Source organism: Monopterus albus, unplaced genomic scaffold (genome assembly GCF_001952655.1).
Source record: "Monopterus albus unplaced genomic scaffold, M_albus_1.0 scaffold354.1, whole genome shotgun sequence".
Taxonomy (NCBI): domain Eukaryota; kingdom Metazoa; phylum Chordata; class Actinopteri; order Synbranchiformes; family Synbranchidae; genus Monopterus; species Monopterus albus.
Genome location: NW_018128234.1, coordinates 298930 through 314535, shown reverse-complemented (window position 1 = coordinate 314535; position 15606 = coordinate 298930). Strand labels below are relative to the sequence as shown.

The 15606-nt window shown below is 41.3% G+C and overlaps 2 protein-coding genes across 10 annotated transcripts in view; one reads left to right on the top strand and one right to left on the bottom strand.

Moving 5' to 3' along the window:
- Positions 1–6714, top strand: part of LOC109974928 (disco-interacting protein 2 homolog C) — an 81660-nt gene extending 74946 nt beyond the window's left edge. For all 3 annotated transcript variants that reach the window (XM_020625383.1, XM_020625382.1, XM_020625384.1), the window contains exons 33-37: positions 1597–1654; positions 1749–1823; positions 2422–2596; positions 3443–3566; positions 5169–6714. In XM_020625383.1, coding sequence (XP_020481039.1) covers positions 1597–1654; positions 1749–1823; positions 2422–2596; positions 3443–3566; positions 5169–5421 — 685 coding nt within the window. In that variant the 3' untranslated portion in view covers positions 5422–6714. The remainder of the gene's footprint in view (positions 1–1596; positions 1655–1748; positions 1824–2421; positions 2597–3442; positions 3567–5168) is intronic.
- Positions 6715–10206: 3492 nt separating this feature from the next.
- zmynd11 (zinc finger, MYND-type containing 11) overlaps positions 10207–15606 on the bottom strand; it is a 30986-nt gene continuing 25586 nt past the window's right edge. For all 7 annotated transcript variants that reach the window (XM_020625394.1, XM_020625396.1, XM_020625397.1 and 4 more), the window contains 3 exons: positions 14850–15128; positions 14221–14406; positions 10207–13963 (listed from right to left, as the gene is read on the bottom strand). In XM_020625394.1, coding sequence (XP_020481050.1) covers positions 13841–13963; positions 14221–14406; positions 14850–15128 — 588 coding nt within the window. In that variant the 3' untranslated portion in view covers positions 10207–13840. The remainder of the gene's footprint in view (positions 13964–14220; positions 14407–14849; positions 15129–15606) is intronic.

The window sequence follows — 15606 nt, the reverse complement described above, 5'->3', positions numbered from 1 at the left end:
CTGAACATATCTGATATGAGATTTCCAGGAGAATTTGTCATCAACTATGACACCTAGAAATTTAATTTCATATACTCGTTCTATATTAGCTCCCCCAATTTTCAATTGAAGTTCATTATCTAGTCTACGATTCCCAAATACCATATTCAGAGATAGTATATTACTATCACACCATTTCTTTATCTTCTCAAGTTCCTGTGAAACCCGGCATTGCTCTGAATGTCGTAATGTGGTGAAACACTGTCAGCTTCCAGGCAGCAGAGATGGACAAGAAGTCCTGGATAACAAGGAAGACTAACATGAATTCAAACACCTCCTGACAAGGTGGCGCAGTGGGTTAAGAGGAGCGATGCAGCTCAGCAGGACTCCAGCTCACAGCCCAGTGAAACGAGGTGTTCCCAGCCCCAGAAGGTTCTGTGTCTTCATCATTACAGTGTTCAGCCTGTGTCTGCAGCCACTTTCATCCAGAGAAATCCCAGCACATGAAGCACCGAGGCTGCTCAGCCCTGCACTGTATAAATAGAACTGTCAGTGTGTGTAGTTACAGGTAATCCCAGCTGAGTTACCAGAGATCTGACCCACCACTTCTGTCACTTCTGCTTTGGTGATCAATAATTCCTATTAGCTTTAGTGGTCAAAGTACACGTACTGTTATAGCCCAGTAAATTTTATTTCACCCTGAATGACATACGTATTTGCAGATTAAATTTTGGACAGTGTTGCACAGAAGCAGAGATCTTTTTCTACAACCCCCCGGGGCTACTGCCACAGGCTGTCGAAGTGCTCCTCAACGTCCAGTGTTACACATGGAGATCAAACCCTCTGAAACAACAGGGTGACACATGGCAAACTTTATTCTGAGGAGACAGTTATTGGCTTAATCAGCAGATATTGTACATTAAAATGATTTTTTTTTATACTACAGAGGTTAAAAGCAAAAAAAAAAGACATTTAAATATTGTATATACAGACAAAATGCTTAGTTTATATTAGGGCTATGCTAATAATTATAATTTATTTTCAATTACAATTTAGTGATTATGAAAACAAAACTATTATTGTGCCGCACTTTGTTTCACAACGATGCTCCCGTTTTGTCTTGTTATAAACCCAGTGCACCCCTTCATCGCTCAGCGCCTGATAAATGTCCAGCTGAGTGTAATGTGTTTACAGTGTGGTTGTGGCCACAGAGCGAGTGCGTTTACCCTCCGCAGCAGGTAGACAGACAGCAGAGCTGGTTCAGGAGCTCCCCGCGCCGTGTTATTAGGCTGTAACGGGCTCCTGCCGAGGCTCATTGCGACAGGCTGCGTCAACGGCCGTGCCTCAGTTGCAACACATTAGTTTTCAGTGAGTGAGCACTAACTACACAGACGCCACATCCACCTGAGCCAGCCAGGCAGCAGCGAGTGTCACCAGTAAAAACGATATGAGACAAAAACTGTGAGGGAACACAAAAGAATTTCACTTTAGAAAATTCCCGCTGTGACCACTCGGGGCTCTGTATCACTCTGTGTTAAGCCTTAATGAAAGACTGTTAATGCATAAATGTCTTAAAAACCTGTTCTAATGCTGCGGCTCTTTGTTGTTGCTCTGCAGGGTCAGATTAGTGGAGCGGGGGTCACCGCACAGCCTGCCTCTGATGGAGTCTGGGAAGGCAAGTTTCTCTGTGTGTCTGCGGTTGAAATGTGTCAAACGTAAATGTTGCTGTTTGCCTTTGGCTCACTCTGTTCTCTCCGCTTTCTGAACAGATCTTACCCGGGGTCCGAATCATCATCGCCAACCCAGAGACCAAGGGACCAATGGGAGAGTCACATCTGGGAGAGGTCAGTCTGAACCTCGGCCACAAATCAGGAGAAACAGCAGGCGTTTTTAAATCAGGGAAAGTGTGGTTAATAGAAACAGTGGCTGCATCACAAAGACATGCGACTCTGATGTTTGCTCTGATCAAAATGGAATTATTCTAATCTCCTATTTAAGCCTTCCTAAAAGCAAAAATTACCATTTGTTTGTCAGTATTTAGAAAAATGTTCTTAATGTTTCAGAAAGTAAAAGTATACAGTTATAACCCAACATGTTACAATAGGCAAAACATCTTACTCAGGACTGATTTTGTAGCTTGACAGACAAGTACAACATTTTAAACAGATTTAATCCTTTAATCAGTGTTTTAAATAAAACCCTTGCAGGTTCCTGTTTCTCCAGTCTTCCAATGTGTCGTTAAAAACAAGACAAAATCTCTAAAATCATCTCTCTATAGAAAATTGCTGATCAATTGAAAATTAAATTCGATCAATCATGTTTCCCCCAAATGTCCTTTTTGTAGTTTCCCCCACTGGCTCTCTGCAGTAGTGGGGTGGTATTGTAGCAGTGAACCTAGAGCAGGACTGTGACTGTAGCTCCACTAACGCTGTGTGTTTGTAGATCTGGGTGCACAGCGGCCACAACGCCAGCGGTTACTTCACCGTCTACGGGGACGAGGTGCTGCAGTCAGACCATTTCAACTCCAGGCTCAGCTTCGGAGACACACAAACCATCTGGGCTCGGACCGGGTACCTGGGCTTCCTGCGCAGGACCGAACTCACCGACGCCAGCGGAGGTAAAGGGGCTTATGTTCTCTTGTGACAGAGGTCGGCGGGAGAAATGATTAGGCTAAATCTGACCCCGGGGGAGGGGGTCGGGTTGGGTCGTCGTCATCTCCATTTGCCACTTTCTGCCAACTTTATTCAGTTCAACCCCAGTGAACAAGTCACCAAAACTAAAACTGCATGTAAATCTCCTTTGGAAATTTCATTTGGAAAAAGGCCATCAACAGAGGAAATCAAAGCTTCCCAGGGTTTGATCCTACAAGTGCAGCACATCTGGGAGAACATCTGCAGCAGTGCAGTGCCCCAGCTATGTTTGAGTTCAGCTGCAAAAAGAACGACAGGGGTGTGTTCACCTGTCGGGTTACACTGATAACTGGAAAATGGAGGTCACCCCAAACTGTTGACCGGTAGTCGTACCTGTTCATCACTGTGAGGACGGAGAGTTCAGAGTCAAAGCCATCTGGTCAATTCAGCAACAGTGAGAAGTTTCCAACCAAATAGTGATTTACACTTAAGGTTTTAGAAAGCGTGAAAACAAAAAGGGGCTGATTGTCAGTGTGGGCCAGCTGCATCTGCTTCAATCGTAATTATTCTTTAACCTTAAACTAGGGTTTATTGAGAAAATTGCAGGCGCCATCTTGTTAGTAACAAACACAATCTACTTCAAACGTGTCATTGGTTTTCAGGTTATTTATTCCGTTTTATTCACCAGGAAAAAGGTTTATGTTACAGGACAGTCAACTTAAATCAGGACAAAGAAAAATTCAACTAACACGTCAGAAATATCTCAACAAGAAGAGAGAATATTGTTGGAAAACGGCTCTGACCTGTTTGTGTGTGTGTGTGTGTGTGTGTAGAGCGGCATGATGCCCTGTACGTGGTTGGCGCTCTGGAGGAAGCTATGGAGCTGAGAGGGATGCGTTACCACCCCATCGACATCGAGACGTCCGTCATCAGGACACACAAGAGCATCACAGAGTGGTGAGGAATGTGACACACAGACACTGATGCCTCTGCACCACCTCATTACCACACAAACTTTGACAGTTTGTTTCCATCCAAATGTTGCATATGTCTTAGTTGCTACAAAACTTCCTACGGGTCCATTGTAACAGATGGAACCATGGTCCTTGTTCTGGTTAATTAATATGAGGCTTCTGAGTTAGACAAGTCACGGTGTCTTCCAGAGTCACACAGCCTCTCCTTGTTTGGCTGCACTGGAGAAGAGGTAAGACAAGAAGTCAGTTTAGCTGACTCTATAGCTAGTGCTAATCTTGCTGTCACTGCCTCTGTCTAGAGCTCTGGGGGAACGAGAACTTGGGTTAAATGGCATCACCAGGGCAACCAGTCAGCCTCAGAGAGCTCAGAATAAATACGAGTTCAGTCAAATAATTTCTTATGTCTGAATCTTGGAGCTGGTTGACTCAGATGTCTGGGCCAGCCACTACAGCCGACTGCACTGGAATATACGTCAGGGGCGACCTGCACGGTCAGCTGGTCTCATGTCAAGATCTGCTCCCCCTGTTAAAACTGTTTCAGGGCCACACATCTTGACAGGGGAACAGGCTGGCCGGTTGTCCCAGTGACGCCATTCATTTACTGCAGGGGTAGTGATAGTGAAATTAACACTAGCTATCAAGTCCCCATACAAACCTTTAGGGGAAATACAGCAGGTTCAAATAACCAAAGTTAAAGGCAGGTCCTCTTCTATTTGAACAATATTTTTAACAGACTAAAAACCAGCAGGGATTTGCCTCAACTCGATGTTTGTTCGTCTGCACCATAGATCTCCATTGTTGTTCAATGAAACGCTGTGCTGGGCAACGTCACCTTGTACAAAACACCAGATCTCTGGATATTCTTAACAAAAATCACAGTCTGCTGCTTCGTAATGAGGAAACATGTCGCCCAGCACAGTGGCATGTTTTGCTGATGGGCTTTTAATCATTTTTAAATAAACGGCACAGACGGACAACTGATGCAGGAAATTCATTGTCAGTTACAGTCTCTGTATGGGGCATGCTGAAAATTACACTCACGCACCACTTTATTAGGTACACCTGTATGCAGTTCAATGCAGAACTTCCACCTTAACATCTGTATGAAGCTCAACAAGTTTGTTTGTGGTGAAATTGCCAAATGTAAAAATTCAATTCTATGTTTATTATTGAGGTCACAGTTAAAGGTGGTGTTGTACTGGACTACATTATATTCAGAGGTGTTCCTAATATTCTGACCCTCATGTAACTGGGGAGGATAAAAATATAGACACACCTCTGAATATAATGTAGTCCAGTACAACACCACTTTTAATAACCATAATTGATTTTATGACAATTCCACCAAAAACTGAAACATTTGGAGTTTCAGAAACACAGATGTTAAGGTGCATACAGATGTACCTAATAAAGTGGCTGCTGAGCGTACTAATAGAAGATGACTGGCCTTACCCTTCAATGGGAGCTTTTTCATTCCCTTAAAGGATCATGTCGGTGATTTTGCACAAATCCCATCCAGAGACTAAAAGCAAAGTGGCTTATTTAAGAAGCTGCAAAAAATTAACCCAACTCTTTGTGCTGCCAGCGCTGTGTTCACATGGACCAACCTGCTGGTGGTGGTGGTGGAGCTGGACGGCTCGGAGCAGGAGGCCCTGGACCTGGTCCCTCTAGTTACCAACGTGGTGCTGGAGGAGCACTACCTGATCGTGGGCGTGGTGGTGGTAGTCGACATCGGCGTCATCCCCATCAACTCCCGTGGCGAGAAGCAGCGCATGCACCTGCGTGACGGTTTCCTGGCCGACCAACTGGACCCAATCTACGTTGCCTACAACATGTAGCGCCCCCTGGAGGTTGATACAAAGGTGGATGGAGGAATGTTTAGGAGGATGCAAAGACGGTCTGGTCCTGATAATGAAAAGAAAAACCAGTCTACGCTTAAGGCACATGGATAGAATGTGGTTGACTTTTTTGCCCTGAATTATGTCTCTCAGGCTCAGTACGTCCACTCTCTCCCAGAATCTAACAAGCCAAAGGCCAGTGTTAAGGCCACGGTTTCAGTTTGGAGGAGATGGGATTCCTACTCAGCCTGAGAGGACCTAAAGCCCTCAGTCCAGGGTAAAAAGTAGCACTGTTTACCTAAAAGTGGCAATCGTGTGTCTCAGGCAGAGGAGGACAATCGTAAAGATTCTGGCCTTTGAAACTATGTGTGGCTCGCACTATGGTTAGTATTTGCTGAAGTTGCTTTGATTTACGTTTGCTTTTTAACGTCCTCAAAAAGATGTAGGCTATTTTTTTGAAAAGGATATTTACACAGAAATGGGAGAAGGGATATTTACGTTTTTACGATATCAACAATTACAAACAGCGAGATAGGTTTTGATATGTGGACGGGGTCGAAGAGGGCGGATGTGTCCAAGTTTATGAGGAGGTACCAAACACTTTTCACCTTAGCTTTTTTTGTATTCAGCATTCTTTACGGAAAAGTCTGTCCCACTTTTCATAAACAGCTGCAACCTTTAACTCTTTATTTTTCCGTAAAAAAATGCTTCGACTGAAGCGAAACAATACATAAATCCATATCATGTAAGTATGTACAAAAAGAACCTGATTTAATTTATTTTTTCTCTTTTAGAAGTATATGACGAGACGTTCAAGAAAGTTTTGCTCTTGAATATTTGCTACTATTAAAAACATTATGTTGTCAAAATCAAGCATATTATGGAAAACAGAAATATATGATTAATAGATTATATGAAAACGGGAGTTAAAAGGAGTTGTCCCTAATGGATGCTTATTGAGACGATGCTTTTTATCCACACTGTCTAAAGTTTCCAAATGAAGAGTTCCAAGAACTGAATAAACCACTTTTTATTGGACTGAAGTCTGCATTTGCTTTTCTTTCAATGTCCTTATGTTTTTTTTTTTCTAAAACAATTTATGCTATAAATGAGAACTAATTTCTTTAAATTACTAATTGCATGCTGAATAATTTAATTGCCCCGATAATACACCAAAAATTGCTTAATTTGTCCTTTTCTTGTGAAGGACAGCAGCTTTATAATTTTTTTAAAATAGATTTTTGATGAACTGCTGACAACTGCAATATTAGAGTCCTTATAGAGTTTGTTCAAGGTGCCCTGTGGGAGCAGTGTTTTTACAAGTTGCTCCTCACATCATTTCATGCAGCTAGTTTCACAGGATTTCACTAAGTAGCTGCAAAGTGCATAAAACGCCACTGAAGGCAGCGAAAAGGACTACAAGCAAGTAAACAATGCTGATTATCAAATAGTACATCTATTATAATATTTTATGTTAGAGCTCAGACACTTCTTATGCTGAGTAAAACAAACGTTACCTTTGTTTGTAGCTCAGCTCTCTCACATCCTTTACACATTAGCTGTTTCAGGACACTTGCTGACCTCTGGTGGCAACATGGGGGGAATTACAGCAACACTGCCCTTGGAAAAACAGGCATAAGAGAAGTTTGTTGAACTGTAGTTGGTGTTACATTTCTAACACTGAGGACACCCGATTTTGGATCAGAACTCTTCATATATCACATTAGGGAATAAGTTTTTTTTGTGTTATAATTAAGGTGTCCTGCAGACAGCCATTTTTCCGTAATTTTCCATACTTTACCTGGAATGAAACTCCTCAGTTCAAACTGACTGACAGCAGTACTGGACTTTTTTTTTTTTGAACACCACTGGCTGGGAAACACCTTCGGGTGTCCCCGAAACGTTATGTAAGCAGTCACTACCGTTATAGAAGTCCATATTTTTACACAGAGATATCAATCAGGACTCATTACAGTGACGTCGCAACAGGAACAATGACAAACAGGAAGCAGAAGGCGAAGCCCCTCCGACCGTTTATCTCCACCAAGCTGTGGAGAGGTCAAAGGTCAGATTAATATGACCTTCAGCCTGTGAAACGAGTTGAAGTTGACATTTCTTGTAAGTTGGGGATTTCTTTATGAAGTAAAAAGGACTTTCTTCACTGTTTTAATTCATTTATCAGCTAAATGTGTCTCCCAGGTCAATTTTTTTAAACTGTCTTATTTGAGTTGACATTTGTCTTTCAGTAAAAGTGAGTCATTCTTTGGGAAATTGTATTACAAATAAACATTTATGTTTGGGAATCTGTTTCATTCCATTTATCTTTATACAGCGTTAGACTGCAACAACAGTTCCCAGAATGTCCCTGATGGAAAATTTCATGAATTTTTGGCAAATTCTGAAGAACTTCAGAATATGTCTGGGCTCAAAATTGCACTTTATTTTTAAGTGAGGTCTAGTTTGTTAAAGGGGAACATTTACAAACAGTAATTAAAAACATTTAATAAATGGCTTCTAACTCATGTAGTTAAAATAAAATGTATTTGTCAACAGCCAACTCTTCCTGTGGGCAGCCATTACTGGCTGATGTACAAAAAGGTTTTTAATGACAGTGAAACATGTTGTAATAACACAAATTATGTCCTCACAGGAGAAACTAATTGTTGACAAATAGGACTCAAACACTTAAGTGTCCTCATAGTGCGTTATAAACCATTTATTAAACATCGATTTAAAATGTTCTCAAATAACGATGGTATTTTATACCTATTCTGTACAACGGGGGAGAAAACTATCAATATCTGCACTAAAAAGGACCAGAGGTTAAACGACCGGTCGGTTGATTGGTTTAAGAATAATTAAGAGGCAAATACCAGTGTCTGATGATTAATAGTTTAACCCTCTATAGACCCTAGAACCAAAACCTGCCATTTCAGTTTTCATTTTCAAGTCAGTTTGGCTGTGTTGAATGAATGTAGCTCAAATTTGGCACAGGATATTTATTTTTTAAAAATTGTGGTCTAACTTCCTTAAATTTACCTTGTAATTCTGATAGTCATCCACCAGATGGTGACATGATTCCATTTTCTAAGCCTGCAGCCAAAAAGAAACCAAAATGCACCTTTTCCAGTTTTTTGCAAAGCTGACTTGCTAATAATAAATGGATTTGATAATGTGCATATCAGCTTTGATGTTATATTAATCCAGTGTAGGTCTGTGTGTGTGCGAATTCTCATGTGTTTGCATGCGTGCATGCAATCTGTTCTAGCAACATAAAATGAACCAAATATGTCTGTGTGTGTCCAAATTCACAACTCTTTTCTATTAGAAAGTCACACTCTTTGTTATATGAACTATTATGAACACACACACACACACACACACACACACACACACACAGAGACCTACACGGGATCAATATAACATCAAAACTGATATGCACTTCATCAAATCTATTCATTATTAGTAAGTCAGCCTTGCAAAAAACAGTGTAAAAGTGCTTTTTGGTTTTGTTTTGGCTGCAGGCTTCGAAAATGGAATCATGTCACCATCTGGTGGATGAGTATCAGAATTACAAGTTGGGACCAACTACTTCAAAATGCATTAGGAACAGAGCACGGTGCATTGCTTTATTGTAGGATAAATATGGCATAAAGGGTTAAAAATTCATATTTGATATGTAGTATGAATTTATAATAATTTTATAGCTGTGTTTGGGAATGTGGCAGATTTTGGTTCTAGGGACAATTGTCTGATTTTTTTTTTTTTTGTCAGGAACTCATAAGGGTTAAGGTAACGATCCAGCACAGAATCTGGTTCAGGCTTCTCTTAATGTGAGGATTTGCTACTTTCCTCTATTTGTCAGACAGTAAATGCATAATTTTGTTCAGTTTTAAAGTTGTTTTTGATGTTTGGCTGAAATAAGATTGTGCGGTAGAATAAAATTCTGAATGAGAAAATGGTTTAAAAACATCTGAAAAACAGTAGAGACACAACTTTGACAGTATTTACAGTTATTATAGTCGAGATCCTGCTTTTATTCCAGCAAACTAAAAACCTTTTCTTCCATAACTAACTGGAACCAGTTAGAAGCAGCAGTCTGGCATTAATCAATACTTTTGTTATCAATACTTTTGTTATTGCCAACCAGCTCTGTGACAGAGATGAATAAGACGGCTATGTCAGACTTTGGATACACGCACACACTAAACTTAAGATAGAATCACTGTTGTTTTGGATCTTTTTTGGGAAAGATACAGAGCAATGCCAAACTTGTGCAGAGATTAGAGGCATCGGAAAATCACTATGTTGTGATACAGCCTTCTTCTAAACTGTTTTCCTGTCAATAATTACTGTGATCAACACTTTGAGCATCATTTAACAAAAATAATTTGCATAACACCTACAGCTCCCATAAGGCTTTGCTACAGCCACAAGTGAAAAAAGAATAAAATGTGTCTTACCTGTCAGAGTTTGTCTTAACACACAGATGGCTTTGGCTTTTCCCCTCTCCAGATTCTGAGATTTTCAAACCTCAGCAGTCTTTCCAGAAACGTTCTCTCAGTTACATCTGTCAGCAATTTCTGTAGAAACTATATTTCTCTGATAGAAATAAGTTCCACTTGTCCATCATCCACATTAACTGGAGCGTCGCTACTAGAAAGACTTGATGCTGTGAAGCTTTTCGTTGCCTCAAGCACCACTCACCTCCACGGTGCCACCGCTGGTCATTTCACTCCATTTTTATAACAACCATCAAAGCAACAAAAAAATGGAACCACATTAAATTGTTGATACATTTATTGTCTCCATGTTAGCACATAGAATATATTTATGTACATATTGCTAGCTAAAGCATCAAAAAAAGGTAGAGCATAGAAAATGTTAAGTCACGATTAATAGTTTACATATTGACAGAACAGAAGTACATGAGCTACAGAAGGTGGGAACAAAGGAAGTGTACTGGTTTTATTCCAGCGTGAAGTACATAAATACTCTCAGACCTAGAAGCAGAACTAGTACTCACATAGTATTGTGTACTAAAATACTCTGGAATAAGAGCAGTGAGGGCTGGTTATGGGTGACAACATGACTGATGGAGCTTAAAGTTCCATTTAAGTAGAAAACAAACAGTGAGTCATATTGCAACACTCTGAGGGAGAGCGACCATGTCTTTTTATTGGGGGGGGGGGACAAAAGGAGCTGGAGATATACACACAACCTTACTCATGCACTTAAAGACACAAACTGGAATGACAAAATTTTCTTCCACATAGGGAAAAAAAAAAACTTCACACAAACCTTTACGGCTGGATGGACGAATATAAAAACGGTGAGATAAAAACAGTTGAGAAGAGAAGCAGCAGCCTCGCAGGTCACATGTACAGTGTGTCCATTTGACTGAACACGCATTTACTGGCTGGTGAACACTGAAATGTTCGGACACACTGGAGATGCTGCGTGGTTCACCTTGTTAACAACAGTAAACAATATTTTAAAACAACCAAACCTGAAACGCACAGAGGAAAATCAGGGTAACGGAGCTGATGTGAGGACGGTTGTACATTGTACAAAACAGTCATCCAGAAGAAAAACAGCTGAACTCTAATACCTGTGGATTCATGTACAATGTAATGTGGAGGAGGAGATACTGACAGGACGGTTTATTTACATGTAGTGCAATGATGATGAAAAAGCCTGCAGAGCGCTGCCACAACACGACTCGGACCAGAAATTAAACGTTAACGAGAACAGGAAGAATAAATGACCGGCCGCAGCACACGGGATATAAAGTAGCTGAACTGTACAACATGTTACATCGTGAAGTGATTCACTCACACGAGTTCCCAAAGAAATAGAGATGAAGTCTGCAACTACAGTTACCGTAAATTCTGTAATAGTGGACCCTTCTCAAACAAAGTCAATAAATCCCATAAAAAGACCAAACCATGATGTGTGTATCCAAACCCTTTGGGCAACGGCTCCATGTCCATCAGTGACTACACTGTTGCACCGGGTGATATGAACACACACACACACACACACACTGTAGTTTACTGTGACTCAGTCCCACTGTCCTGCTGCCACAAATGCTCACTAGAGACAAGATGTGGCTTCATCAGTAAGGTCTAGACCTTACTTTATAAAGTGTCCTGAGATGACTTTTGTTGTGATTTGGCGCTATATAAATAAAATTTGATTTGATTTGATCAGTCTCCAGAAATACGTTTCCTCCTCTTTGCTCGACTAAAACCTACACTGAGCAGGAACTGAATGAGGCTTCAAAAACAAAACAGCTTTAGCCTTTAAACTGCAGTTAATGAAGCAACATCTGCACATATTTCACAATAAAAGCCCTCCAGGTTAAAGGTAGAGATCACAGCTCTGTCTCCAGCTCCTCACGTTAAAACTTGTGGCATTCCACAGTCACAGCATGAATGATATCTGACTTCCTGTTGGTGTAAAACAAGTTGAGTTCTTGTATAGTAACTGCAAAAACTGTAGCCTGACATTAGTACATAGTACATACTGTATTCAGTTAGTATGGAGTATGAGAGTGTAAGAGTGTAAGAGAACTGTCTACAGGAGGATTTTAAAACAATTAAATATTAATGGTTAAAAACATTTAGTTTTGCCTTTGTCAGGTTCTCAAAGTGTCTGTTTGACAGACGTGACTGGACTTCTTGTAAAGTAACAGCAAGAAACATCCACCACAAACGTACACACTCAGTAAGTGGTATGGAGTCGGTGCACAGCGTACCACCTGTGCTGGGTTCTCATTCAAAGCAACAGGAAGTGACAGACTTTAACAAAAAACAGGATCAAATCTGGTGTATCACAAACACAAGCCCATCTTTCATTAAAGCCCGATGTTAAGGCCCTGCCCACTAGAAGAGAATTTACGGTATCTTATTTACCACGTTAACATAAGCACCGACTGAAAATAAAACCGGTGCATGTACACAGAGTCAATTCTTTTCCTCTGTTCAGTTAATCTTCATAACTGAGGAAAGCGTCACACTTCTCCAAGAAAACAGACAACTGGCAATTTCATTGCCATTTCAAAGAAACAAAGATCCCAACCGCTGTATTTATACACTATCAATACTTGACATCCAGCGCAGGGATAAAAACTATAGATAAGATTCATTTGATCGTTTAGTTTGCATAAAGTTTTATATTGGTCCATCCGTCATCGCTGATCAGACAGCAGAACGCCTGGTCTTCTATTCTTTTATCGTAATGACTGAAAACAGACCAACTTTGAAGCTATCAACATGCACGTAGCCTCACTGGGAGTAAGAGGATGAGAAAAGAAAAACAGGCACTGACCACCAACTACAGCATAAGCAGTGAACATCTCGTAGCTAAAAAAAGAACAGGAAGAGTGTACATCTTTAGAAAAATGACACAGACGACGTCCGGAGAGATTTACATGTTGTTAAGATTATAGGAAAAAGGGGAGGGAGAGCTCACCAGATCTCCCTGGCAAGGTTCAATAGACGTCCAATTTTTTGGCAATATTACAAGCATTTTTGTTGCCGAGGAAACAAAACGTGCAAAAAGGTGTAAAACTGTCAAAGACCCAGCTCAGGAAAGGCTGCTATGCGTTTCTCCAATTTAATACAAATGAAAACTTTTTTTTTTAAATCCAACTCATAAAAAAATTTTCTATTAAAAAAAATCCAAAAAATGCACATAATAACTAAAATAACATTAATACATGGAAGATTTGTTCTGTCGGCATCTTTTAAGGCCGACCTCATGACCCTGTTCCCAATAAGACTTCAGATTTTAGGTAGAAATGATAAAAGGTGCCATCTTCCACAACAGCTTCATGAAAAACAAGAGCTTAACGTCCGTGAGCCACGTCATCCTCGTTTCATCTTACGCAGTTTGTCATTTTTTAAAATAGGTTTCTCTATGAAAGCAGAGCTAGTCCGAAGCTGCAATAGCGTACACGGTGTGTTTTCATTCTGTAAGATCGACTGTGTGTATTTGTTGCATTTACAGTAAAAAAAATGTTTCTTTAAAAACTTCAGGTAATAAAATGTTTTCAGCTAATGCTCATCTGTGACAACACACTTAAATATACCACATTCTGAACAGTTCAGATTAGCGCTTCAGTGAAGAGAAGAAAATTCTGCATTTGAACCATGCTCTCAGGCAGTCTGTTCACAACTCGGATAAAAAAATAAAATATAGAAAAAAAATCAATACAATGGGTACATTAAATAATTAAATGACAAAAAAAGGGGAGGAAACTGCTCTTTTCTCACAGAAAACATTGGGTCCACAAAGTTTTCAGGAAGGCAAGTAGAGAAGCAGGAGGGAGGTGTGTGTGCTGACTGACTGACAGAGGGAGGAGAGGGCAAGAGCCAATGGCATGCTGTGTAAGGTCACCGGGGGCGGGGCTTGTTCATCTCTTCCTGCGGCAGGTCCGTTTGTGGTCGGCGTGCCAGTGCTCCTGCTGACACTTGATGGAGCAGTATGAGGTGTTCCAGCAGCAGTGGTACATGGCCTCCTCCTCACAGTTGTAACACTGAGAACAACACAGACAAAGACACGTCACACTTCAGGTGCCGCTCAGAAAAAACACACCAGAAAAACACAGTGACTCAACTGAAAACAATATAAAGATAACGCAGTATTTTAAAAATAAAGCCTGTTCTATTTCTGAGCATTGGTTCATTATAGTCTAATTTTGACTAGGAGACAGAAGTCAGACATGCCCTGATGAACTAAGTTACAGGAACCGTCTGCTGACCCAGCGCTGCAGCCACCTGTTCCACAACTCACCCACTGCTTCTTCTTGGTCTGGGAGATGAGCTGTTTGTGTTGAGCCACCAGCTTCTTCACCTCCTCCACCAGCTCCTCTTTACACTTCTCCTTCACCTGCTTACACTTCCTCTCCATCTCCGCCTGAGCGCCAGCCACCGCCTTACTCACCGCCTGGCGCTTCTCCTCCTCCATCTCTGCACGGAGCTGAAGGCACAGATAGAGACGACAGACGGGGTTTTGCACTCTGGTTACACAAAGCTCAATTTACTCACAAATCAAAATCATATTAACTCAACACAAAGGTAAAATCCTGACCATGCTAGGTGGCTAATGCTACCAAAACAACTAGGTTAGCTTTAGATGCTAACACATTCAGAAGGAAGAATACCACATCTGAATCCAGTCTGAGTCCTCTGGCTGCTTTTAACCCTCTCCATGTCAAACAGCCAAACCCATGTTAACCCTGGTTGTTGCTCTTTCTTTGTCTCACTCTCTCTGTGCATAAGACGCCACTTCTTCACTCTGGCAGTCGCTGGGTCAGACTTTTAGCTGTGTGAAATCTTAGTTAATGCGGCTTTAACCCTTCAAATATTCCAGGATAGAAGTGTAACTCGTTCTTGAAGCACACCCCCTCTCTAGAAACAGACCTTCTCCAGAGCCTCTCGGACGACCCTCTCTGTCTCTCTCTTGTTGTCAGCCTTCATCATCTCCTTGACATCATTGAAGACCTTGGTGTATTTCTCATGGCACATGTTCTGGCAGGCCCCGTCGCTGCTGGTCTGGGTGCCACGGTGCAGCGTGCGTGGAGACCCTCCGCTCGCCTTCTTGGTCTGCGTGGACACAGACAGCTTCTCAGGCTGCTGGGGCGCCGAGGACACTGGGATCTCCTGACTTGAGCTGACTGCCTCCATCTCAGGCTCTGGCTCCTGGTGGAGATGGGAAGAAACAAAGGCTTAAATAAAATGTCACTGAAGCATAAACTGGTAGTCACACCAAAAACCCACGCTTTCTGGTGTCTTTGAAAGTAATATGAAACAAAAACCGCTCATGCTAAATTAATTGTAACACTGATGCAATTTTGTTTTTAATTACCATCACAAGTCACTTGAAGAAACCAGCATTTTGCAGACAACTGGATTTGGTCATTCTCACCCATTCTTCTGATGTACATTTCAGGCTACTGTGCACTCAGCAGGTTTAGGATCTGCCGACGTTATTCAAAACATAACTTGGCATTCCAACCATGAAAACCAGCTCGGGTCAGGAGACTGTGAGGCCCGTTCCAAAAGCTTCAGCTTGTGTTTCTTAAAGGAGTTCATAGTGGTTTTTGAGGGCTGTTCTGATCATTGTCCTGGTGTAGAAGCCAGGCCCTTTTCACTTTCAGCCTCCAACATACAGAAAAAG